This window comes from Antechinus flavipes, chromosome 1, assembly GCF_016432865.1.
Source record: "Antechinus flavipes isolate AdamAnt ecotype Samford, QLD, Australia chromosome 1, AdamAnt_v2, whole genome shotgun sequence".
Taxonomy (NCBI): domain Eukaryota; kingdom Metazoa; phylum Chordata; class Mammalia; order Dasyuromorphia; family Dasyuridae; genus Antechinus; species Antechinus flavipes.
The window spans coordinates 99,201,953-99,227,943 of record NC_067398.1 but is presented as its reverse complement, the minus strand read 5'-3'; the positions used below and the strand labels follow the sequence as shown (position 1 = coordinate 99,227,943).

Here is a 25,991-nt window from a genome sequence, read left to right as displayed (position 1 = left end):
AATAAACATTTTCATTTGCATTAAAAAGAGCAAAAATCATTCCTTTGGCACTTCAGCAGCAATGATAAAGCAGGCTTTAGGTTACATTTTAAGTTGTTTTCATTAATTGCATTAAATTTTGAATTTTAAAATGTTCTCAAGATTTTAAAAATCTATTCTATAGGTTCTATAAGGTGTAATTTTTTAAAATCCCATGTTAGCCAGAAAGTATCAATTCAACCTCAAATGTACTTTCAAAAAAAAGATCAAGATATATAAATATAGATATGCACATTAGTTAAAATTATGTGCTTTGAGACAAAACAACTTAAGAGAATTTCAGGTTCTATTTTCTGCTTGTCTCAATAAACAAATAGACTAACTTTTACTATTAACTCCCGGATAGTAATAGCATAGCAGTAGTGTGGCCAAATGGATGAAGACCTGGGTTTAAGCTGTCTCTGAAATATACCAGATATGTGACCTTGAGCAAATCACATACCTTCTCAGTGCTCTGGATAATCCCTAAAACTACAGGTTATAGAGAAGATGTCAACCAGCACAGGTAAAGGAAGTTTACTTATTTGACAATTCCTAATAATGATGAAATCAGAGGTCCAGTCTTTATCTCTAGTATTAAACCACATTTGTACATGATCAACTGTTATTGAATTTAATATATGAAGATGATGCTTAAATGATGCCTTCTTTGGGCTGTGTCAGTAGCAATGGTTATGGATTTATGCTAAACCATTGGCATTTTGAGCTCAATTGTAATGAAATATACTGCATTTTAAAGCTTTGGGTAAATGGTAAAATCTGTAGTTACAAAGTAACCTAGAGATAAATGGTTTATGAGAGGTTTATCTTGGTGTCATTATTTAGACACTCTGCTTGGTAGGGAAAAGGCTAAACAAAAACAGGATGGATCTCAGTTCAAATTCCAGATATGACACAAACTATCTAGTTACATGACTCTGGACAAGTGACTGTTAACCATTTGGTGTCTCAGTTGTCCCCTCTGCAAAACAGAAAATAATAATATTTGCATTACTTATTTTATAGGATTACTGCAAAGAAAATACTATAGAACCAGAAATTATTATTATTATTATTAACAACCTTAACTGCTATGATTATCAGAGTACTTATATCAGTCCCATTTGTTTCCTGTTATGTTTATTCTAAGTGAAATAATTTGAATTGTTTATACTTAACTTTTTCTTCTGAGTGTTCATATATTTCATTTTCTTTATGTCATTAAAAAGGGAAAGAAAGACAATTTAAGGGGGAAAAGCTCATTATAGATAATCTATAAGTCATTCACCTCAAGATTAAAAATGTTTTAAGTGGTTTTGACCCAATTAAAGATCATTTTAAAAGAAGAGACACTCTAAGGACTACATAAGTCTATAAAATAAATAGTCGCCTCATTTTTTAAAAACAATCCAATCCATCCACATTATAGCTGTTATCATTCCATCAAATCTAAAACATTAGCTTAGTTTCCCAAATATTACCAGTTAAATTTTCTTTAACAAAAGTTTTGCACTTTTATTAGAGAACTAGTATGAAAGCTGTGAATCATAAACAAATGTTTGAGTGACAGCATTCATGTCACACTAAAATTAAAGTATTTTTTCTATTTATATTCATTACAATTCTTTTTCATCTTCCTTTCAGAGATTTATACAATGATTAGAAGAAATTCTTGTTGCATACCAACCTGAAATAAGAAAAAAAAATCTCCCAACTGTACACTTTTTTTTTAACTGCATATTCCTAGATAGAATAGTGCATTTGGATACCAAGTGGTCAGTTTAAAGGCATAGATCACCCCTACCAAAGAACACTGACAATTACATTGTTTTGAAAATTGATTTCTTGTCATCTAAATTTTCAGGACTGGGAATATTAGCCTATTCAAAGGCTAATTATGCCAATCCTTTGCACCCTCTCTGATGCCTTCCTTCAGCCCATCAGTAATGTACTCACACTGCTTCATAGAACAGATTTGTATAGTATGCCCTAATTCACTGCTCCATGCACTCCATGGCAACTTCTGTTGCCAGTACTTACCACTACCACTCAAAATTTTAATCCTAAGGAACAAAACATTTTAAAATGCTTCAAACAACTGAGGAAAAAGGATGAACTTCTGCAAGCATTTTAATTCAAAAGGGTTTTTTTTTTCCTTGAGCCCTTAAAGGTCTTTGAACACCTTATGAAAATGACTATAATAAAATCCATATACTTCTTCCGTCAAAGAAGAATGCAATGATCCTCAACCCAGAATTTATTCACTTAGTATGGTATGTAATCTGATTTTACTGCTCTATCTAAATGATTCCCATCCCTCTGCCACTTCGATGGTCACAAAGACCACATCTTAGCATAAACTCATATATCAATGGATGTGGTTCAAAACAGAGGCCTTGAATTCAAAACAATTTATCTACTTGATTTGTCCTTTTGATAAGTTTCCCGGGTAAGGCAAAGGGAAAAGGAGGCTAAATCTATTGATCAAAATGATATTTGTAGATTGTCCACAAATTTTATTTATCTATACTTTACCTGACCTCATCTTAAGAAGTTGAGAAATCAAGTGGTCACTCTTAACTGTTAAAACACTGAAACGTCTTAATCTTTAAAATGGATGTCTGTGGGAAGATCAGAGATGGCAAACACTGCAATCTATAGTTTATGGATATGATATAGGGGAGGGAAAGAGGCTAAAGTCAAGGAGTCAAAAGAATTTACTATTTCATTATGTCTTCCATCTGTCAAGTATTCACATAGGTATAAACAGTACATGGTATGCACCAATATGAATTACATATCCTAATTTCAACATTTTTCTCCAATAATTTTTAAAATAAAACATAATAGCTTGGATTTTCAATATTTAATCTGGCAAATATAAGGGAAATCATAGGCTACAACATCATATTTGGCATCTTTTAAAAGAAGGATTAAAAATATCGAAATTTTAACATTTGCTTTAAAACACTTCGATATCTTCAACATAGGACTTCATTTTCTCAGAAGAGAAGACTCAAATTATGTGTTTCATAAGTAAAATATTCAACAAGAAATCCAATTCTTTGTTTCTTGGATGATAAGTTATTATTTTTCTTGACATTTAGTAAAATGAATATTTGCATCTAATCTGTTCACAAAAGTCATAATTTTTGCTCATGATCCTTTGCTAAATCAAAAAAAAAATCATGTAAGTAATAAAAATTTATTTTAAAAATACTTGTGGTCTAATATTTAAAGTTTCAATTCATTCTCATTTTCTTCCATTTTGTCTGCAACATTAATATTCAGGAATAAATAGGTCTTCCGAATACTAGTAATAAATTAAAAAAATAAAATTAAATTAAAAAAATGAAATTTTAAAACCAATCTTTTAAAGATACATTATAGAACCAAAAGTATAAGTAAAATGATTACTTTTAACACCTGAATCTTATCACATGGAATATTTTTCCATGAATCAGCTGAAATAGTGAAAATTCTAATGGAGCAAACCAAAAAAAAAAAAAAAAAAAATGTAAAAAGTAGAATTTCAGAATCCAGAATTTGGAAATTGTACTCTTTCTTTTTTTTTTTTTAAGAACAAATAAATTATTACGTGTGTCATAAAAAGATCAAAAGTAAACTGAGAGCAGAAAGAAAAATCAATATCCTAAAAGCCAGAAATCCTTTTCTCCCTACCTCAAGTACCAAGGAGGGCTGCCAATTTGTCCCCATCACTGTCGACAAACAAAAGAAAACCCCTACTACAGCTAGACCATGTCAAACAGAAGATACAACTACTCCAGAGGGACGCCTTGAATCCACTGGGGTGTAAAGTCGGGGTTGGGGCCTTTTTGTCAGTCATTACCATAAAAGAATAAGAGGAAACAGTGACATTACTAAACAATGGAAAGGTCAAATGGCTTGCAGCCATTTCATGACCCAGACAAGTCAAGGTCAAGGGATTCAGGTAGCAACTTTGCCTGAGCATAAGTTACAGCACAAATGAATTGTTTTAACACATCAGCTTTGGTCAATTAAACCTAACAAGACAAGTTCCAGGGTTCTTGACACTAAGGCCAGAAGCTGAGACAGACCTCATAAAACAAGGCTTTTAACATGGCATAGCAAATTTAAGGTAATCCATCCAGAAACTGCAGATGTCAGAATAATAAAATACAAGTTGACCTAAGCAGGAACATTTTTCACACTTTTGACTCTTAGATACTGGGGTACACCCTTTACATTGATAGACTCTCATCATTACCATGGGCAGAGATAGTAATCCCCTATACACATAAATTAGATAATACATTCTATTATCTTCAAATGTTTCAAATCTTCGTGGATACGATAATATTTTCATACTGGGCTCTAGGCTTCCTTGCTAACAGTGTGCTTCATGCTGCAAAAAACATGCATACACATTTTTTTTAAAGATTATAAACTCAAATGTTTTCAAAAATCTTTAATTTCACTCATCAGAATATTGGTCTATCATTGCATTTGTTGTTGTTTGCTAAATAATACTTTGAATGGCTGATTCTTCAATATGCATACATTTGAAAAATCACTTAGTTAAATACTAAAATCTTTTCGGTGTTGGGACTGATGCTAACTTGCCATTTAAAACTGCATATATTTAGCATTAAAGAATTTTTTCCTTAATCTGCAATTCTTATTATATTTTTTCACTTGTTTAAACAAATCCCATTTTCTACTGATTGGTACTTCATCAAAAACTTGCTACATGCTCTGAACTGCCTTAAATTGGGAGTCTGAAAATACACAACCTCCAGGCAACTCTCAGCTAACAAAATGACTTCATCCATCACCCCATATTTTCAATTATATTGTACTTATTCAGAGTTCTTTAATTTGTCTGTGATTCATCAATGCTGTCCTGTTTAAACTATCATCATAAGTGGAGGAGCTATATAGCTCTAAGTATGTTTATCGTATATGATGTGTACACACACAAATATTCCTGCTTCCTTATGTCACCTCACAGTTCTTATTGCTTCATTCAAATTTTGTGATACTTTTGTCTTCAATTCAATCCCAATTTTTCCCCATTTCATCAACTAATTAGTAATTGTTTCTTCCAATGTTTCTTAATAAAACAATTCTCCCTAACACTCTCCCCCCCAAAATAAAAAACCCTCAATCCCTAAAATTGCATGAATTTAGAATCCTGTTACTTTCAGGCTAATGGTGGCTAATCCCAAAAACACATTCCTCACTGTATTCATTTAGTTTTTAATATATTTCTGTATACTTTAATGACTCCTGTTTTATGCCAAACTGTAACAAGTGAATTCAGCTAAATTAACCACAGCACATAATTAAATTGAGAAATATAAGGTTTAAAAAAAAATACTACCTTGCCACAGAAAAGAGAATCTAATTCTTTGGAAGTTTCTTGTGTTGCTCTGCTTGGCACTCAGACATGCTGCTGCAATAATTCAAGTTTCCAATAGCATAACCACCAGTCCTTGAGATTTCTAAAATTACTCCTTTGCCACAGAGGCAGAAGTGTAGATGGGGAAAGAACTGCAAAACTGCTTTGACAATCATATTGTCCATTCATTTATTCTGATATTGCAAATCATCTTAAGTGTCTGAAAATTCTAATTTCATTAACTTCAAACTGCAAAGTATATGTTTTTAATTCTTCAATATCTTCACTATGAGTTGTCAAGCCAAAGCAAACTTTTTACCTAGAAACTTGCTTGAGAAGAAACTCATTTTTTCTTGCTTATTATGATTTTCACAATCCTTATATAAGTTTTAAAATTTTGTTGTAATTAAAACTTCATATCCTGTTTTTCCTTTTTTGCAAACCTTGAGTGTATACTAAATAGCATTCTTTGACTCCTTGGGAAGCTACTGTGATGTCAGAAACTAAAATTTATCTTAATTTTAAATTATTCCAGAGAATCCAGAGAAAGGTCCCAACTGCGCTATATTCTGACCATATTCTACTCCTATTAGTCAATAGAATTCCGGTTTTTCTGCTCCATCTAGCAGAAGAACTGAAGTTTCCAAAGAAAATGATTTTGCTAAATTACATATGTACTGGAAAACAAAAATGTTAATAGTCTATCAAGCTAATCAGAAAGTAAGTTATTGAGGGCTAAACACTGATTTGCCACATGACATTTTTTTCTTCATAGATTCTATATCTAACTTCAGAAACAGAGAAAATCCTGTAAAACACATAATGTGGAAAATGTATTATATGGGCTTATTAAAACTTTAAGACACAAAACCTTTAAAGAAGTGAATTATAAAGTACAATTATTAATAATAAATGGCTTCTAAAAGTGTATTGCTTCCCCAGATCCTCAGACACAAACAGCAACTACACCTATCAGTGAATTGCTTTGCTTATAAACCAATCATCCACTCCCTGAAATGTACACTTAGATCAAATTAGCCATCCTCCCTCAAAAAATGCACATGATTTCTATTCTTTCACATGTGGAGACATTTTATTAAATTATATTTAGGCACAATGCAAAGTTCACTGAATAACCTAAGTGAATATTTTTATTTTTGTGTATAAATATTTGGAGGAAGAGGAGAAATGTCTCTCTTATGCTGCTAACACAGTAACCACCTTTGCTGCCTTCAGTCTTCAACAGAAACAATATTATATATGAAGAACCTACTATGTGCTGGGCAGTTACAAAGATAACTTGTAATATTTAAAAACTGTAAAATAGAATGAATCAGCTATATTCTCTCATTCTCCCTTAGAAAAATGAGTACAAGAATTTAGCTTGCCATATCAATGTGCCAATGCCAAACTTGTTCAACTGGCCTTGGCATTTTAACTCTTGAACTGTCTAGTAAATCTATTATAAGTCTGGGATATCATGGCATGAAAAGAAGTAACCTCTGGGCCCTTTGACATTGTTTTCTTCTTATCAGTGAGGAAATTGCTAAATATCTTATCTTTAATTATATGTTCCCTGTGAAGGTCTCATTAAATCCATGAATAGAGGGATGCCAATAAGAGTACAACTTTATCTTATGAAGCAGACGTAAGCCTGAGCACAAACAAATGTACACTGTAGTGTAAGCAGTTCAGCTGAGGACAAGACATTAAATGCAAACTTAACTACTGTCACCTAAATCACACGTATAAACATGTATAACTTTCCTATCACACAAAATAAAAGAAATGCATGTTTTAATTGCAACATTTCACTGAGAAAAACTACCATACAACACTAGGGGCTAATTAATTTTCCTCAAGTAGGGGAGTATTTTTTTTAAATAGCCACAAAACAAGCAAATCTTTAATGAACAAAAATATAGTCATATGAATAATATTATTAATTTACATAAGCTTATTGTGAAGATACTAATGGATGCCCAAATTAGTCCATAAGTCAAGAACCAATTTAGGAAAGGAAGAAAACTATTTTCTAACAATTATTTATTCCCTAATAATGTGTGACAAACAGAAAGGGTCATATTTCAAAACAGAATATTTATTACAATTTCCCCTCAAAACAATTATTCACAATGTAATAATATAAATCGTTACACAATTTAACATTCGAAAAGAATGCCAGCCAACATGCAACACCTTAGCCACAACCCTAGATGCCCCAACTAACTAAAAGGAACTTTAGTTTTAAAAAGCAATTAATGCTGAAGTTATGCTTGACAACATCTTTAATAAGAGGGCAAAATATGATCCAACAATCAGTTTGCATAAGTGAGCATAAACTGTGCTTTGTTGCATTCATGCAATTTCTGCACACATAACAGTTGCTATCTCTTGAGATCTGTAAACTTCATAGCTAGCTCAGTGAACAAAACTACTTTTTTGCAGAACTATTCCCTACTTAATGAAAAGGTGCCTACTCTACTCCCTTTCTCCACCTTTACTATCTCCCCCCACCTCCAGACAGGACACAGTCTGGCGATTCAGTAGCTCACATAGGCCAGACTTCCTTCTGTGCAGCCCTTTGGGTAAAACTGCTAATCCTTCTTATTAATTAACGAGATAATAGTGGTTAACTGGAAAGCAATATTAATGCTAACTATCTAGGAAATTTCAACAAAAATGACAGCCTTTTTGTTAGTTTTCCTGGAAACAGAACTATTATAACTGGGATTTTAGGAATATTCTGATGTAGAATTTAAAAATTCGGGGATGCTTAGATTCTATCACATTTAGGAAATGTCTCCTCTTTAAATATTTGCAATGCAATATACCTCTCCCAACTTTCTGATATTAGAATGAAAATAAGGAGTTTTCAAGAGAGTAATATAAAAATGGAAAGAGTAGAAAGTAAGGGAGATACGACTAATATAAGAAATATGCTGTGCTGAGAGAGAAAACCAAAAAAAAAAAAAAAAAAAAAGCTTAGTAATAATTAATGCATTTCCCATCACTGCAGCCTATTAGTCTTCCACAATATTTCTCAAGGTAGAATGCTTTTCCTAAAGTACAGCCTCTATATTATAGTGAGGATTGTATGGAAAGATTTGCCTTTTTAAAAAATTTCTGTTAAGACAGCAACAAAGACAGCACAGAGAACAAGAATTCACTATATGAGAAACATTGGCTCTCTTTAATCTGTTAGTAAAATGAAGAGACAAGATTAGAACAGTTGTTTCAATCTACTGCAGTCTAAAAAAAATCTAGAAAAGGAAGGGATTTATTTTATCTAAGGTTTGCTGCAGCAAACAAGTACAGCAGCTTTCATTCTCTGATTGTCAAAAACTTTCCAATGTGCCCACTGCAATGCGGATGCCAACCAACGAATCAAAGGCATTCAGCAACTAGACAAAGAGGGTCTGATGCCAACCTCGGTGCCACTGGCAACCATTATTGGCATCAAGCACATTGTCTGCCTTTTTTTTCCCTCTCCTGGCACTTGACAAACAAAATGGCGGTTCTTTTAGCAACGGAACAGAGTAAAAGCGCAGCACTCACAATCAAATACCATAAATGATTTTATGGACTTGAAGGCAGTTCTTCCCAAATGATACATGATCTCAAGTAGGCAAGGGGAAGAGAATGAAATTTTATCAATAGCTGTATTGAATATGACCTTTTACTAATCTAATTTTTTTAAGACAAAAATGAGGAAATTATGTTGTTGTTTTTTTTTAAGCTGAATAAGAAAGAGGTTGAACTTTAAAAAAAAAAAAAAAACTGCCCCCAATAATCATTCAGTGCTGAAATCTTTAATAACTTAGATTTTGTGAATAATTTTTAAAATTTCATAATTTCTTCCCCAAACCACACTAGCGATAGCCACAGCTTACAGTTCCTGTAAAATCCCCTCCTAACTTTTTTTTTCGTTCTAGAATGGATGCTGCTGCTACTATGAAAAAGGGGAAGCAAGAGATGAACCCAAAAAAAAAGAGGGAAAAGGAAAGCCATATGAAGTTGGTCAACGGTGAAACTTTATTAGAAACTGGTCCTTATTGCTTCCTCCTGAAAAGATGCAGTATGTGATCTTGTATAAATAACCAAAAGGACTATTGACATTTTCAGATCTGGAAATTGTCAATATATTGTAACATTACTCCGCACTGCAATGCGGATGCCAACTAACAAATCACAAGCATCCTAAGCTAAACAAAGAGGGTCTGATGCCAATCCTGGTGCCACTGGCAACCATCATTGGCACTCTAGCTATTCTTCCTCATGTTTTTCTCCTAGTTATTTAGAGAGGGAAAAAGTAATTTTCTCCCTTCATTCAATTTCAAACATTTCATTTTTCTTTTCTGATTTTTCTTTCAGGTTATTCTTTATATTTCTATACCTGATTTATAAAACATAGTTAAGTGGGTTTTCATGTACTTACAGGAGAAATAAAAAGTCATTATGTGAGAGATGCAGCACTTTGATTGACTATAGGCTTATCTTTTAAAACCTGGCTTCTTTAATCAATTGCACTGCAAAATGACATAATTAACCTACTCTTGACAAAGAAAAAGATACAAATTTTGAAAAAAGGAAAAAGACAAAAGCATCATAATGTGACTTTTTCAAATAAAAAACCCAACAGATGTTACTGGAAGGTAGGAAAAGACACAAATTAGAATCACAGGGTAAAATAATGAAAAATCGCCTGACGGTGTGTGTGTGTTTTCTTAAACAAAAAAAAAAAAAAAAAAAAAAAATCAATATTTTCTCCAGAGATTTTTTTCCTAGAGATTGCTCAAAATTTAATATGCCCACTGATAGTATAATACAGAAAACATTTATGTATTTACCCTATTCACCTTATCTTCCCAAATCCAAAGGATGAATTCTTATATCTAAAATAAGACAACAGGCAGCCTGCCCTGCTAAAACACATACATACACGGACATACAGTTCATAGAATAGCCTTCAAGAAACTGAAAATGTAAGTATTTAGGTGAATGCGAATCTTCTGTCTACACTAAAAAGTCGCTTGACCTGGTTTTAAACATTTATTTCCAATACTGACTTCAGGAAGCTATGTTAAAAGGCATTTTTTAGTTAATGAAACTAATAAATAACCTACTGTATAGTATAACTTAATGAAAATCTATATTATATGCTTTATAGTTTTATTTGTGAACCTTGAGTATACAAATGGTTCCATTTAAGCTTCATGCTTTTACCAAAAGCATCTTTAGCCATATTTAAGTTACTGCAAAACAACAAAACGCTATAAACGATGGTAAGTGGGAGGGGAGGAAAGAGGAAAAGGAAAAAAGATTTGATGTTCCAACTTTTTTATGTATGTGAACAAGATGCAATAAATTCCATAGCTTCATCTCCATTACTATTGCTTAAGATAAAATCAGAAATTAAATGTGATTTTTATTGCAATTTTTAAAAATATATCAAGCAAAATTAGTGAGGAAATATAAGGAGCAAGTAACTTATTATGTACCTAAAAGATTCAATGAATAATGTAGATATTTTACTTATTTTAAATGTGAAAAAATTCAGAATAATTTATTATTCAAATCTCATAATTATGTGAGGAGCATCAGATAGCAGTATGTCATCTGGCTATCTGCAGGCCATTTTTGCCTATCACCAGGCCAAGTTATGAAATGGTCCACCATCTGTGGCAGATCCAACTTTAGTTCACTTTGAGCATGCTGCTAAAAAGGCAATGCTATTTTAACATGGCTTGATTATTGAGATGTGATGACTTCTAGGGCCTGATAACATACAATAGAAGTAGAAGAAACACTTGCCAATTTAAAGATAATATAGTATAATAAAAGATATAGTATATTACCATAAATAAAGAACACGTATTTTGCAAACTCAAAAAAATAGCAAGGGATACACACCTGTTTGTGACTTATTCAGGAAGATGTATATCACTATTCGTTCCTACTAATTTCAAAGAATAGATGTATTATATATGTTTCTTTCCATTCTCTTTCAAGATTTTCTCTAAACTACTCTATGCAATATGCTTTCCGTTTGTTTGGTTTTTCTTTGGCTTTTTTTTAAGCTGTACTTCAAGCCATCCCCATATCCCTCAAACAGTCTCAATGAATTTACACTTTGTAAACTTTCAGCATACCTTTAAAATTAAATGTTCCTACATTCACTATGGGAAATTAGTACAGTATGGCTTATAAAAAATCAGAATGGTAATCCATTTAGCCAACACTGAGTGGTTGGTTACACAATCAAAAAGAAGGTGTTGGTAGAAACATTTAATCTTACAAAGCTATTGGTCTTTACAAGATCTATCTTTTGTTCCTAGAGCTCTCAAGCATTCTGTAAGGGTGAGAATTGATTTTTTTTTCTCAGAGCTATAGTGGGTATGTCTAAAAGAACATATTTTTGTTATTTTAGTCTGGGGAGAGTGTAAAGATTTTTTTTAACATGTATAGATATGACTATACCCGCATAAATGCACATATTACTTAGGATTGGAAAAAAATCTGCTATTACAGAAATATGTGGGGGGAAAAATAAAACAAGAAGGGTAATATTATTAAACTTTGTTATGATTCTGAGTAAATTTTCTACTTTAAAGACATCCAAAAATATACTTCTTTCTTAAAGTTCAACTACTTACAACATAGGTGTTACAACTATACTCTAATGATATGTCTTGTACATGATGGAACATATCTTTATGGACATATCACTAGCAGTCTACATGTATAAACATACATATATACGCATATATGTATATATACACATATTAGTATATATCTGATATCTATGTATATGTTTATATGTGTGTGTTTTCACATACATACATACATATTCAGTGTTAAGAGTTGGAAGAGACCTTAGAGATTTTTGAGTTCAACCCAAGTGTTGTGCTTGTATATGAGGAAAGAAAGAAAAAAACAGCTCTACAGAAGAATGTTTGGAAGTCATGCTTCCATTATACTGTCCTGTCAGTGTTTGACATACTAATATAAGAAACAACAGTCTGCTCCTACCTTGCTCCTGCACGTAGTATGCCAAAAACAAATCAAGCTCTTTAACTGATACTGTTATATGATGTGGCTGGACGCAAAGTGCTGGATTTGTGCAATGTGGGGATTTCATGAGCCGTTCTCCATCCGTACTTTCCAAAGGGATGCCTTTGAACAGGATCACCATGACTAGATCCAGACGCCAGACTTTGTCAGCCTGTCGCAGGCAGTCGATTCTCCTAATCTTACCCTTCTGGTCGGGATTGGATAATACACAGCATGGGTGCTTCTTCCCAGTCACGGTGAGCACGAAATCCTCCCGGTACTCTTGGCGGATGTCTTTGCGCAGCTTGGCGAGGAGCCTAGATGCCCACTTCTGTTTGATTTCAGGCTTTTCACTAAGAAGCTCATCTTTGACTGCTCTTTCCTCATCCTTTGACATTCGCTTCTCATGTTTTTTAAAGTACTTGCGTTTTCGAGCCTGCAGGTTGAACCACGTATAGGCGATTGCACGGACATGTGGAAGAAGTGCCTCGATGAATGGGTGAAATTCATCCTGTGGAAGAAGGGAGGGGGATAGAAGAGAAGAAAAGTAAAGTCAATTTGGTCTTAAAAGCTCAGAAAAAAAATGTACAAATTCCTACTAGTTAAATATACAAAGCAATAGAAAGATAGGTTTAGGTGTGAAGATCTGTATTATTTCCTTTTATTACTCAAAATTATTGAAATGATAAGACAGGAGGTAAAGACAAGGAAGTACTGTGACAGTTACCCCCTCCCTGTTCCCACCCCACAGTTTGCAGATAATTTTTTAAACAAATGAAGGTTTTATTTTGTACCCCTGCTCTCATCCCCACCCCCACCCATGCCATACAGATTATATTCTTCAAAAAAGCTTGACCAAAGTGCTTGGATCCTATTTAATATTTAAATGTTGGACTGATCAGCTAATACTAGGCAGTACCATTGTACAAAGGACACACTAAGATTTTGGAAAATCTGAGGAGAGCTGTTCAGGAGGCAGGAGCGATGATGCCACAGTTCATTTCTCTTCTCTGTGGCACAGAAACACAAAGCATATACATGCTCAGTGTAATGCCACACAGTTCCCGCTTTTGGAGCATGCTCTCAGCAAGAGACTGCTGGTGGCACAGAGAGCATGCGCCATCAAACTTGATCCATTTTCTTATCAAACGTCCAACATTCCAACACTGAAACAGTCCCATTCCAGTAGTGGTAACTACAGAAACCAGTAATACAGTAAGAGAAAGTAAGTAAAAGATAAAGCATGGATTAGAGAAGGCCCAAACCAAAGGTTTCCATATTTTAAGCACTGCATGTTCTCCCTCCCTTCCCCCCCTTCCCCCGCCAACTTTGTGAAACAAAAGTTTATGAAGTTGAAAACTAAAATTACATTAATGATCTTCCGGCAGCTTCCTCTATAGGATATGAAGCCCCACAGAGTCAGTTAATTTGTTAACTGATCACATGAGTGTGGCAATTATTCTAAACCCCTTAAAAATCAATCTGAGGTGAACAATGAAAAATGGCAACTTGGCACAAACTTAACATTCTTTGTGTTTCTGTACACCGTGACAGAGTGACATTAGGAGTGCACCACTGGTCAAATACTGCTTTTGTAGAATCTATGCAACTCCTCTACCATATTTAAACATTTGCATGTGTGCAAATACATGTAAATACAGTGTAGCTGTCTCTCACTTATAATTCATTGGCTTGCCTATAGGTTTCTATATTGTTACTGCCTCCATTGAAGACTAGGAGTGAGGGGGAAATAATTGCAGGAATAGAAAACTATTCAATTTTTCATTACTTCCTGTCTTGGGCTGATTCTTGAATACCTTTTAAAAAAAAAAAAAGTGCAAAAAAGAAAAGCTCTTCTCAACCTATACATCCTCACTGTAAATATAGATGCAAAAATTCAAAATTTATAACAAATAGAATTTTAGGCCTTCATCTTGATCTGGTAGCAGAGTATTTACCAAAACTGTTTTACTTTTAAGAGATTCTCAACAGTTCTTGGTCAAATTGATTATACTGTCAACCCAAACCACAAACTGACTCTCTTTAAGTGACTATATCCCAAGTCACAGTCTATGGATTAATGGTAGCCACCCTAACAAATGTGGAATGAATTATGTTTAATCAGCAGACTGATTAATTCCATTAGGTAAAAATGCTGAAAAGTATAGTCAATGACTTTATGACAAAAAAAAAAAAAGTGTCCTAAAAATTTCATATTAACTAATCAACCAAGCTTTAAATAAGATTTATTAATAGTATCCATTACTAAAGAATAATTAAATATTAGTTTAGCCCATTTAGACACTGAAAATACTTGAGATTTTTTTGGGGGGAGGAGGGCATGAATTCCTCAAAACACACACACACACACACACACACACCTACACACACATACACACATATACACACTGTCATTAATGTACCCATCAAATATTTCATGTATTGCCTTAAAACATAGTTATAACAGAAGAAAAATGGAATCAAAATTTTATAATACAGGATGCAGATGATTACATTACAGCATGAAGCATCATGAAGTACCACAGAGGAAATCATTAAACTGATCAGGAGTTTCCAGCAGAGATTTGAACAATTCAGTTACTATGCAAGCACATAAAACTAGGACATGGAAAGAGTTAACCACAATCTGTTCTTTGTGTGGGAAGGCAGCCCTGCTCTGAGCAACCACAGCCCATGATAAGACCTCCCTATCTCCATACACTTTCTGATGCCATGCTTTTAGCTTTCACTGTAACTATAGAAAGTTTTCTTATTCCCCTAAGAAAAATATGTTAAGTGAAAGCTTCTAAGGGAAACTTGGACTTGTGTGTTTCTTTACAGCTTACTCTCTACAAATCTCACCTTTGCATATGATTTATTGATATGATTAATAAATCATCTTTGATTCTTTTAACTTAAGAATTTTAGAGTTAAAGGAAACTTCCTCTTCCACACAACACTTGCCACACTTAAAAGTGCGCAGTGTTATTTTAACAGGTATTAAGCATTGCAGTAATACTTAAATACTCATGTTCTGAAGTGGTATGTTTGGCGACATTTCGATTTCCTATACAGAGATAACAGTCAGTTATTACTAAAATTACTTTAATATAAATACTGAAGTATGAATAATACTGTTAATCCTTTCATGAATGTCAAAAATTAATAAGCTACATTAAATATCGAAGATACAATTTTTAGATTCATCTGTTTCCTGAATGATGTTATTTGACAGATAAACATAAAGCACAAACTTTTAAAAATAATTCTGAAAATGTTTAAAATCATACTGGCAAAAATAATTATAAGAATATATTGGAGGGAAGGAATTAAGCACAAAAGTGGCAAACTTTCTCAGCCGTCAAACCACTCTTATTAATTATCTTTTAGAGCTTCATTGTCTATCTGGATTCCTTTCAAATGAAACACTGCCTGACAAGAGGCATAAATGATTCTAAATGGAGACTTGCTATTAGTTATATACCTTTCTCCACTAACATGACTAAAATGCCATTTACTCCATTTGATTGGTTTGTAACATTGTCAGAGGCAATATATTTTTTAATGATTTTATGTGACATGAATGCGGATCATAAGTAGCTGTCTTCACACATACAGAAGTGATTTATTAAAGTACAGACTTTCAAATATCCCATTAGATGGATCAGTTGCACAAAATGCATTCTAATTTTAAACAAAAATCCAAGTTATTTTGAAATACTTGAAGAATTAGAGAAATTAAATATCTAAACTTTTAACTCTTACAATCCAAGTCAGTAGTTGGCCACCTTTTTTCAGTTCTGGTTTTAAAAAAAAATTTAAAAAAAAAAAAACTTTGATCTTTGCAATTTCCATTTTTTCCTAACTCCCAAATGCATTATCAAATTAAAAGATTGAGGAAAGAAGCTATACATTATAAACTCAATATGAAAACTTTTTCAGTTTCCTAAATCGGTTTTCTTGCCTTTAAGTAATCAATGGTTTCTAGAATGGAGAAAGAAAATTTGAACAATTTGGAGTGGGGGGTGGGGGCGGAGAGTTCTGAAGGATCGGCTATATTAAAAAAATATATATATTAAAAAACGATCAGAAAAAACTGAAAGCACATAAGAAAAATAATAATTGGATCCTACTATTCCTAGAAAACAGTGCATTATTATAGTTTAATATTATTTGTGGTAAGAACAAGGAAACATTAAATCATATGTAACCATACTGTATTTTTCCTTACAGGTCTGCTTTATATTCTCAGCATGTATGAAGTACCAATAAAGCAGCATACCAAACTACTGAATATCAGCTTTTAACAATAGTGCCTTTAAAATTAAGATAAGTTCTAAAAAAAACAAGTACCCTACTACATTGAATATGCTGTCCCTTTTTTTAAAAAGTTCTTACTAATCAAATGATCTACTCTAATTTGTGTTTATAAATCTTAGAAAATGTTTTGATATAAACATTCAGCACCATTACCAACATAAAAGAGACGGTGATATAAAACCAAAACAGTTACTTAGTCTTAACTTTTGTAACATTTTAATGTTTGCTACAACCTAACACTTAAGACTTCTATTAAACATGACCTCCAAAAATAGTTGCTCATCACATAAGCCTTAAACCCTAAAAATAGATTTATTAAGACAATATGGAAGATATTATTCAAAAAAGTAAAAAACAAGCTACCAAAAACATATATTACAGAGTACATATCTGCAAGTACTTGTATAACAACTGCATGAATATGTAAATATGTACTTATATGTTCAAAATTTTTTATTCCAAGAAATTGCTAAACAATTTTTCCTCTGTATAAATTGAGCCTAAGCTTAAGCTAATATTCTTTTGATAAACTTTAGTAGGGAATCTTTAAATTTAACTCCTGGTAACAATTTCTAAAAAAAACAGCTATTATGAATATGAGAAATGTAGACAATTAACAAACACTTTGCAGGTGAAGATGAATGATGCAGCACTTCTTAAGCATGCATAGGGTACAAATGCAAAATGCATTCTACTTTGTAATAATAGAAACATTTCAGATATCTACCCATGTGTTTAAGTACTAAAGAATTGTTACTATTTTACCTCAGAAAGGATTTATTTGTTAATAATGATGATGATGATGATGATGATGGTTTATAACAAAGGTAATTCACACACCTAAGGTATATCTCTTTGAGTTTGATGGTAAGAGAAGAATCTATGTATAACTTTCAAAATACAAATAGCTCAGCAACCCTCTTTTCCACAGTTTTGTTAAAATAAAGACACGTTAACTTGCTGAAAATATCCATATCTAAGTCAATCATACTCAGATGCCAAACAAAATATAAACAATAAAAAATGTGTCAGCCAAAAAGCTACAGGACTGTATCCAATCACTGAATAAGCCTTATCATTGTTTTCATCTTCATTCACAATTTATGAATGCCTCAATCCTTTTGAATCACAATGGCTTCTAATTGTCAAACAATTGAAATCTTAATCATTTGTCCATTATACAAATGCATCATAATAATATTAGATTTTTTAATTTAACACACCCAAAGATTTACTCACTTCTTTAGCTATTTAGTTTGTATGCCAATGTGAAAGCAAGTGGTTAACAGTTAACAGTTTATGAAATGTTCTCCTAAAAGGGCCAGCATTAAACTCCTGCAAACTGTCCCACAGCTTCAGAGTTTTAATGCACTGTTTAAAATGTGATCTACGACTACGGGATTAGTATTTACTTTTTAATGAAGTAATGACAAATATCCTGCAGGTATTTAAAGGCAACTTCCGTGGGGTCACTTTTCATGTGACCTTGATTTAAAATTCTAGAACTGGAAAAAAGTATAAAATATGTATTTTATTTTGTGATGTCAGAAAGATGTTAAACCCAAATCAAGATATTTTATATGATATATATTTTTTCAAACAAGAACTACCTTACTTACATTTTTCTAAACTATTTTATGAATACATGATACACCCGCAAAATTTACAAAATGAAGCAGCTTAATGAAATGAATGTTAGCCATTAGGTCCCAAAACAATCAATGCCAACTACATAGATTCGAATTAAAGTTGTCTTTTATCACTAAGATACTTAAAACATTTTCTTTTTGTACAACGTGTAGTCAAGACTTTCCGAATCCACCAAAGTGGGCAAGAAAAGAGTCAACTTCCCTTCCATATCGGTAACATTAATAAGAATCCTACATTACATTAGTCAATGTTAGTTTACGGTACACAGAAAAATCATGTCCCCCTAAATTCTCTGTATCATTAAAGGCCAAAATGAGGAGCATAGTTGAAAAGAGGGTAAATTAATTCTAATTGCTGCGTTTCATGCCCTGTTCTTTCTTGAGTAATTAAAACTTTCTCCCTTCAATTCTCCCTATTCCTCTTTCTACCTTCTTCATTTGACATTTTAGTCTATACTTAAAGGTTTTGCAGAAGTGGCCTTTCCTTCACTTTCAAGGAGCAAGTGCACATTTTCCTTACTTTGGGGTTAGGCATTCCTCCCTTAAAGGATCTCAATTCTCTTACAATCCAATTTCCCTACCGGGATTAACCTCCAGGTTGCATTTGGATCCTAGAAAAACTGGTCTCCCCCTTTCCCACCCAAACCAAAAATGACTTTTTAAACTTTTCACCTTTTTTTTTTTTGTTCATTCAATTAAGCTCAGCTAGTTGTTCATAATACAAAACAAAACAAAACCGTTCGTTTAGCTATACCTGAGTGAGACAGATGGGCGAATACATCATGACTTCGCCTTAAAACGCACTTTCCGGAGATCCCCCAAGAAAAGCCTCCAGAAGCAATAACTTCATCTATTCATTTTACGGTCATGTGAGACTCAAGATGAGATCAATCAGGATGGGGCTCTGCCCTGGATCACCACAACTTAACAACAAACCCAGTCCTCCTTAAATAGCCAAAGATTCAAGTTCACTTCGTGAGCTAGATTTCCCGGGGTGAAATCCAATCTACACTTTTAACCCTCTGGCTGTCGCTGCGCAGTAGCCGTCTTGGAGGTGGTTGCTGCTGCTGCTGCTGCTGCCACTGCTGCCGCTGCCGCCGCCGCCGCCGATGCTGCTGCCGCCACTGCTGCTGTAGTACTTGCTGCTGCAAGCTGGGTCTCGGCCGGGATTTAGGGACTTTCTTTTCTTTTTTTTTTTTTTTTTTTGCCTTTTTTTTTTTTTTTGCCTTTTTTTATGTTTTTGATGTCTTTGTTGGGAACCGGGGAGAGATAAAATTGGTTTGGTTTTTGTTTGTTTGTTGCTTGTGGTGAGCTGCGTTTAAGAAAAGGAGAAAGACGGTTGGGGAGAGGGACGTTTCACCAGGCTGAGAAAGTTCAAGGTTATAGTCCGGAGCAATGCAGGAAGATCCAGGAGTGATCAGAGGCGAAACTTTGCTAGGAGAAGGTCGTGAGTGTAAGTGTATGTATGTGTGTGCGTAAGTGAGTGTGTTTGCGAGGGTGTGTGCGCGCGTGTGGGATAGAGCGCGCGCGCAAGGGGGCTAGAGATGAAGAGGGAAAGAGGGAGACCGAGTGTATGGAGTAGGGGGAGGGGGGCAAGTGTGTGCGTGTATCCCAAGGGCGGAAAATGTTTCGCACCACGCAATCTCCCGTCAGTTCTTCGCAAGCACAGCAGCAGCCGCAGCCGCAGCCGCAGCCGCAGCCGCAGCCGCAGCCCCGGCCCCAGCCCCGGCCCCAGCCCCAGCCCCAACTCCAGTCCCAGCCGCTTCTGCTGCTGCTGCTGCTGCTGCAGCCGCCACCGCCGCCGCCGCCGCCGCCTCAGATGCTGCAGCCCCAGCCGCCTCTTCAGCCTCCCCGGACTCCACCACTCTCCTCTCCGTGTCTTATGGGGCAATGCTTAGAGGCTGCTTGCTTCCCAACGCCCACTGTAATAAAAATGATCTCTTGAAAAATCCAAACGATAAATCCTTCTCTTCTCTCTTCTAACTCCGTTTTCTGCTCTGGGCTCCCCCACTCCCCCCACACACACTTTTGGTGCAAAACTTGGAAGTTGAAAAATTCACCGGCTACACCCTCTGGACCCCGCTCCAGCTCTCTCCAAATCAGACTTAAGGATTGTTTTATTATTTAATTACACAATCATCGCTTTACTCCTCCTCCTGCAAACGCACATTCCTTTTGCACCAGCCTCTCCACACACCCCCGCCCCCACCTCTCTCTCTCTCTCTCTCTCTCTCTCTCTCTCTCTCTCTCTCTCTCTCTCTCTCTCTCTCTCTCTCTCTCTCTCTCTCTCTCTCTCTCTCTCTCTCTCTCTCTCTCTTCCTCTTCCCTCCTCCTCCTTCTCCTCCCCTTCTTTTCTCCCCCCTCATACTGATACAGAACCACGACTTTTTACAAACAGCTCTCTTCCTCTTTGCCAAACCTTACACCCTCTACTCCATCTCCACTTCCCCCACATTGCCGCGCGCTCAAGCACACAGAGACACATAGAGAAACACACGCCCTGGAACGGGTATTTTGGTTTCACTGCGCTGATTTGTGCGGTAGCGAGGAGATGAGAGAGTGGCAATAAGCTCTGTCTCTGCTTCAGAGAGGAAAAAATGGAAAATTCACACACATGGAGTAGGGAAGCTGACTGGCACCCTTTAGGTTCGGGGCTCAGTCTTGAGATTGGGCTGATGGATTGAAAAGGGAAAGACATGGCAGCAAGACCAGAAAAGAAAAGAGAGTGGATAAATGTGCCGGGAAGCGTCACACTTTATTAGCTAAATGGGACCTCAGAGGCCCTGGAAGTCGGTCTTTCCTGACGGATACAGAAACTGAGGCACGGGGAGGATAGCGTCTGAGGCGGGATTTGAAGTCAGATCTAAATTCTAAATCCAGTGTTCGATTATATTGTGGGTGGGTGATATTGCTGGTAGATGAATTAGAGAACTTCGATTCAAAGTACAGAAAACGGGGCACATCTTGGGGTCTATCCCCTTTTCTCGCCTTTTCTCTTCCTCTGTATTTCACCATAAACTGTGCGCCTTTAAGAATCCGGGAGAGGGAGGAGGCCAGGAAAGGAAAGGTCTTCACTGAGGTGAGGAGGGGGTTCATTGGGGTCTCCTCACTCCAAACTAAAGCCTTAGGGTAACGGAGGAGAAGCTGCAAGAAGCGGTTCTCCGAGATTTGCCGCCCTCCCCCGGGGTGCCCCTTGCACGTGGCCTTGCTCGCTCAAAGCCGTAGGACGGGGCCCGGGAGCCACCTCCTCCTTCTTCTCCACATTCCCCTCCCCCTCTCCTCTCCTCCTCCACCCAACTACATAGGCTCACACCGAGTCTCCACCCCCGGGGGCCCGAGGCGCCTACGGAAGCGAACTCCCCCTCCCCCTTCTCTCTACTGGGGTGCAAAGAGAGGTGGGGGAAACGGCGCGGCTTCGGAGTTTTTACTCCTCACGCCCCAGGGTGGAGAAAGAGTGTGTATGTAAGAGAGAAAGACAGAGTATGTATGTGAGTGTGTATGTGTGTGTGCGCGCGCGCGTGTCTCCAGAGCTCCGGAGGCAATGTCGACCCCAGTAGCAGCTTTTTCCTTTCACGGGTCTGTTTTCAATCTTCCAAAATAGCTTTCCATACACCACCATCCCAAGACTGAAGACTCGATTCTCACTAGAGATAGAGTGAATGAACTTTATTTAGGATATTTTCACGGGAGGTGCTTATCCCATGAACTCCCTTCTTTCTCCCAGCTGCACCCCTACCCGTTCCAAAAGCAATTTTCAAAATGCGAAAGGATGGAGAAGCAGAAGGGAGAATAGTTCAGACAATGGAGGAAAGCAAGTGCCCCTTCCATCCACACTTTTGAAACCTACTTAGAGGCTGGTGGGAACTGGGGGCCTCTAGAGTTGGACCAGCCCCGGGCATTCGTTGCCCAACCAGTCCCCACAGTACAGAGCCAAGAACAGCCCAGCCCGCAGAGGCTGCGTTTACTGCCGTTGCCGCTACTGCTGCAGCCTCATTTCACTTTACTCTTTTTTTAGGTACTTGGAATCTTTTTTTCCCCTTCTCCTTACCCCTCCAACTCCGCCTTTCTATTTCTTGCCCCCATTATTCTTCCCTTTCCCCCGCCTCCCCCCCTCCAAGCTGTCCTGAAGGAACCAGTGACTTTTTCCTTTTCCAAGTGGGAGTTATTCACATCAAGCATTTCACAACGACACATCAAGAAAAGTAGGCAGGTTCAAGTCAACCATGAAATGGTCACTTTTTAACCCCGTCCTGTCCTCATTAGGGAAATGCTCAAACACAGCCCGTTTTCAAAGAGGGCTCTTAATGAGGAGAGCTTGCCAAGTCTACCAGCTGCAGTCCCTATAAACTTAGGAGGCAAAAGAAGAAAGGCACTGGGGAGTGGAAAGGGGGGCAAGGAAAAGGGGGGATCTCCTGTTATACAGGTAAATTAGAGGAAACTACAAGAACTCCAGCCAGTTAACCCTTCAGGAAACCATGAGCATACACTGCTGAGTGCCCACAGTGCGGGCTAAATCATATGTAAAGCGTTCAAACAACTTTAATTTCCTTTTAGTCATTTTTTTAAAGTAATAAAGAAGCTGATGGCATATATTGATGAAAGTAATGAAAAGCAGGGCGGTTAGCTCGAATCAGTTTTACTGCGTGATTTTTTTTTTTTAAATCCTAAGGCCCATCTACCCTATTCTTTATCCGTAATCTCTTTCCATTAGACATTTTCTTGGGTATCTTTCCCTTCTGCAATCCCATATACTCCAAAAAAAAAAAAAAAAAAAAAAAGCTAATGACGCTGTACCTACTGGATTTCCCTTTGAAAAAATATTTAATTTAAGTGGAATGGATTTTCCACAAAAGATGTTCCCTTTAGCATAAATTCACTAGCATCCTTGAACACATCCCTTTGAATGTCTGGATCTGTACCCAAATCATGACATCAAATCTTTTTTAAAACTGGTTCCCCATCTATTTCTCACTTGCTTACATACACATCACCAAACCTAGTGAAAACATTGGCGCCCAGAGCAAACTCCCTCACAACTACAAATTTGTGAACAAACCCTTATCCTTGGGCATAAAGAAAGGGAATGGGGGTGGGGGGACCTATTCTTTAAAATTGGGCAAGTTTCTCTACAGGCATATCCATTCTCTCCTTGAAGTGCAGTTCTCTCCCCACCCCCAATCACCAAAGAAAATACTTCCCCTTACCATCCTCAAACCAAGATCTCATCCAAAATGTTTCCAAAGCCAAAGAGAGATTACAACCATTAATTAGAATGAATACCCCTGACTTAGCAGCAACAACAGGAATTCCAGTTAACTCCAGTAACAGAAGCAGTACAGAGGACTTCATGCCAGGCTCCAGGTAAGAACCATTAACCATTGGTATTGTTCCTCACCCAAAGAGAGGCATCTTTTAGGGACAAAAATGTCCCTCAGCTTTATCTTCATCTGACATTCTAAAAGCTGAAGTGTTGTAGTTGTATAGGGCTTGGTGACTGGTAACAGTGTTTCTACTCACTACTTCCATTGCCAAATTGGGCTTTCTATCCAGGGGAAAGGGAACATAGAGAAGAAATAAAAAGTGTAATGGGAGAAAGATAAGAAGAAGGGAAGAGAAAGGGACTTAGATGTCTGTACTTTATGTTATTTCTATTTGATTCCATTCTTTGTCCTCAAAAGCCCCAGACAAGTAGATAGGTAACTTACCAGTAAAACTTACATTTCTTTCTTAACCTACTTATGCCAAAGTAAACTCTAGTTTACTTTCTAGGAATAGTTGACCAGAAAACCTCTCAGAAAGAGGGGCTGATGAATTTGGTTGAGTGGGACAAATTGTTTCTTCCCAACAGCAGAAGTCAGGCACCTTGGGAAGTGAAAGGAATAATTTATTCTTTCCCTGCTCCACTCCCACCTTTTCCAAAATTCATATTATTCTTAAGCTTCCAAAGGATCCCTCTAGATTTCTTCAAAGATGTCTGGAAATGTTTGGGGCTTTACTTTCTGGTTTTCTCTCATTTCTATATTGAACGGGTTAAACAGAGAGGTAGGGCTGGCACACTTTAACATACCCAAGAAATTGATGGGATAGTTCCAGTGTACCAACTCTGACATGGTATACTGAAGCAGTCTATTCAGCAACTGTGAGCAGGTTTCACAGTAATTTGATTTTTAAGATTACTATATTTCTTTAAAAAAAAAAACAGATCCTCCTCTTCTCTATTCCTGCCACCTTTAAAAAATGGGTGGGGTAGAATATTTTCTGAAACTAACAGGTTTGTTCATTTCAAAAGAGATTGCTGATGCCCTAGGTGACAGATTTTTTTCCCCTCTACACCCAAATGCAGGTAAAAATCAAGCTGTAACAGCTCTGGGGCCTTTTAGTGACCTCTTGGAGACTAGATCTCTTAAGCCTACAGGCAGACATCTCAAAATAACTACAAATATTGATTGCCTTCCATCCAGTTCCTCACAGACCTTCCCAGAAAAGTCTGGAGGGAAGGTTAAGCATCCTGTGCCTTTCAGAGGGAAAGTTTTTTTTTTTTCTATATTAATAATGTCATTTTCAGTCCAATTAATGACTTTGAGATTTAGGGTATGAGAAGGAAGCTAAGCTTCATTTTGATATCAAACAAACCCATTGTTTCACACATATACACATATATATGTGTGTCTGTCTCTGTGTGCACATGGATATATATATGCTTACATATATAGGTATATATTCAGAGAGAGAGACGAAGACAGATAACCCCTTGAACCCAGGAAGCAACCTGAAAAGTTGTTCATCCTTTCCATTACTTGGAACAGATAAGAAATGTACCTCTTGACCCAAAGATGCCTGACCAGCAACTGCCCATGTTATGTAGTGTTAAAGTACCACAGAAATTTGTATCATTTATAAATTTATCTCTGGAGACACACACAAATACAATTGACAAAAATTCAGAAATAAGCAATCCAAAATATTGAAATTGTCACAACTTGTCAAGAATTACAAAATTGTGCCTGACTCTCTTAGTGTTTAAACCATTACTGTCAAATTAATCCTATTCCTCCCTTTCCCAGTCTATACTAGTTATTTTTCTCACTACCAGCACTGTGCACTATCAAGATAAATAAATATCCATGGACTCCCCTACATTCATTGGGCATGGACTCCCCTACATTCATTGGGGGCTGGGAGCTCTCTGGTGTCCCCTGAGGTCAATGCTAAATAAGAAAAATATTTCTATTAATAATGTTACTGCTGACATACCAAGAGTGAAATACACATGATTAATATAATATGTATATATATATATATATAGTCTATATATATATATACACATATATATATACTATATGTATATATATGTGTGTATAATCTGTCTCATCATATCTACATTTTATGCACATTTATTTACAAACTGAAAGTCCAAACATAGACTCTGAACCAATTCTCAAAATAGTCTTAATGATTAGTCCCTGTGCATTGCTGTAAAGAGCTAAGCCAATTCAATATTACATCTCTAGAACTTCCAAAGAAATCTTCGTATAGCTTTACCAATGCATCATTCTATTTCTTACATG

General features: G+C 36.0%; 1 protein-coding gene across 7 annotated transcripts in view; it reads right to left on the bottom strand.

Annotated features, from left to right (window-relative positions):
* Positions 1-19,276, bottom strand: part of NFIB (nuclear factor I B) — a 269,506-nt gene extending 250,230 nt beyond the window's left edge. For all 7 annotated transcript variants that reach the window (XM_051987198.1, XM_051987229.1, XM_051987206.1 and 4 more), the window contains exons 1-2: positions 19,178-19,276; positions 12,434-12,965 (exon numbers count right to left, since the gene is read on the bottom strand). In XM_051987198.1, coding sequence (XP_051843158.1) covers positions 12,434-12,965; positions 19,178-19,207 — 562 coding nt within the window. In that variant the 5' untranslated portion in view covers positions 19,208-19,276. The remainder of the gene's footprint in view (positions 1-12,433; positions 12,966-19,177) is intronic.
* Positions 19,277-25,991: the final 6,715 nt, after the last annotated feature.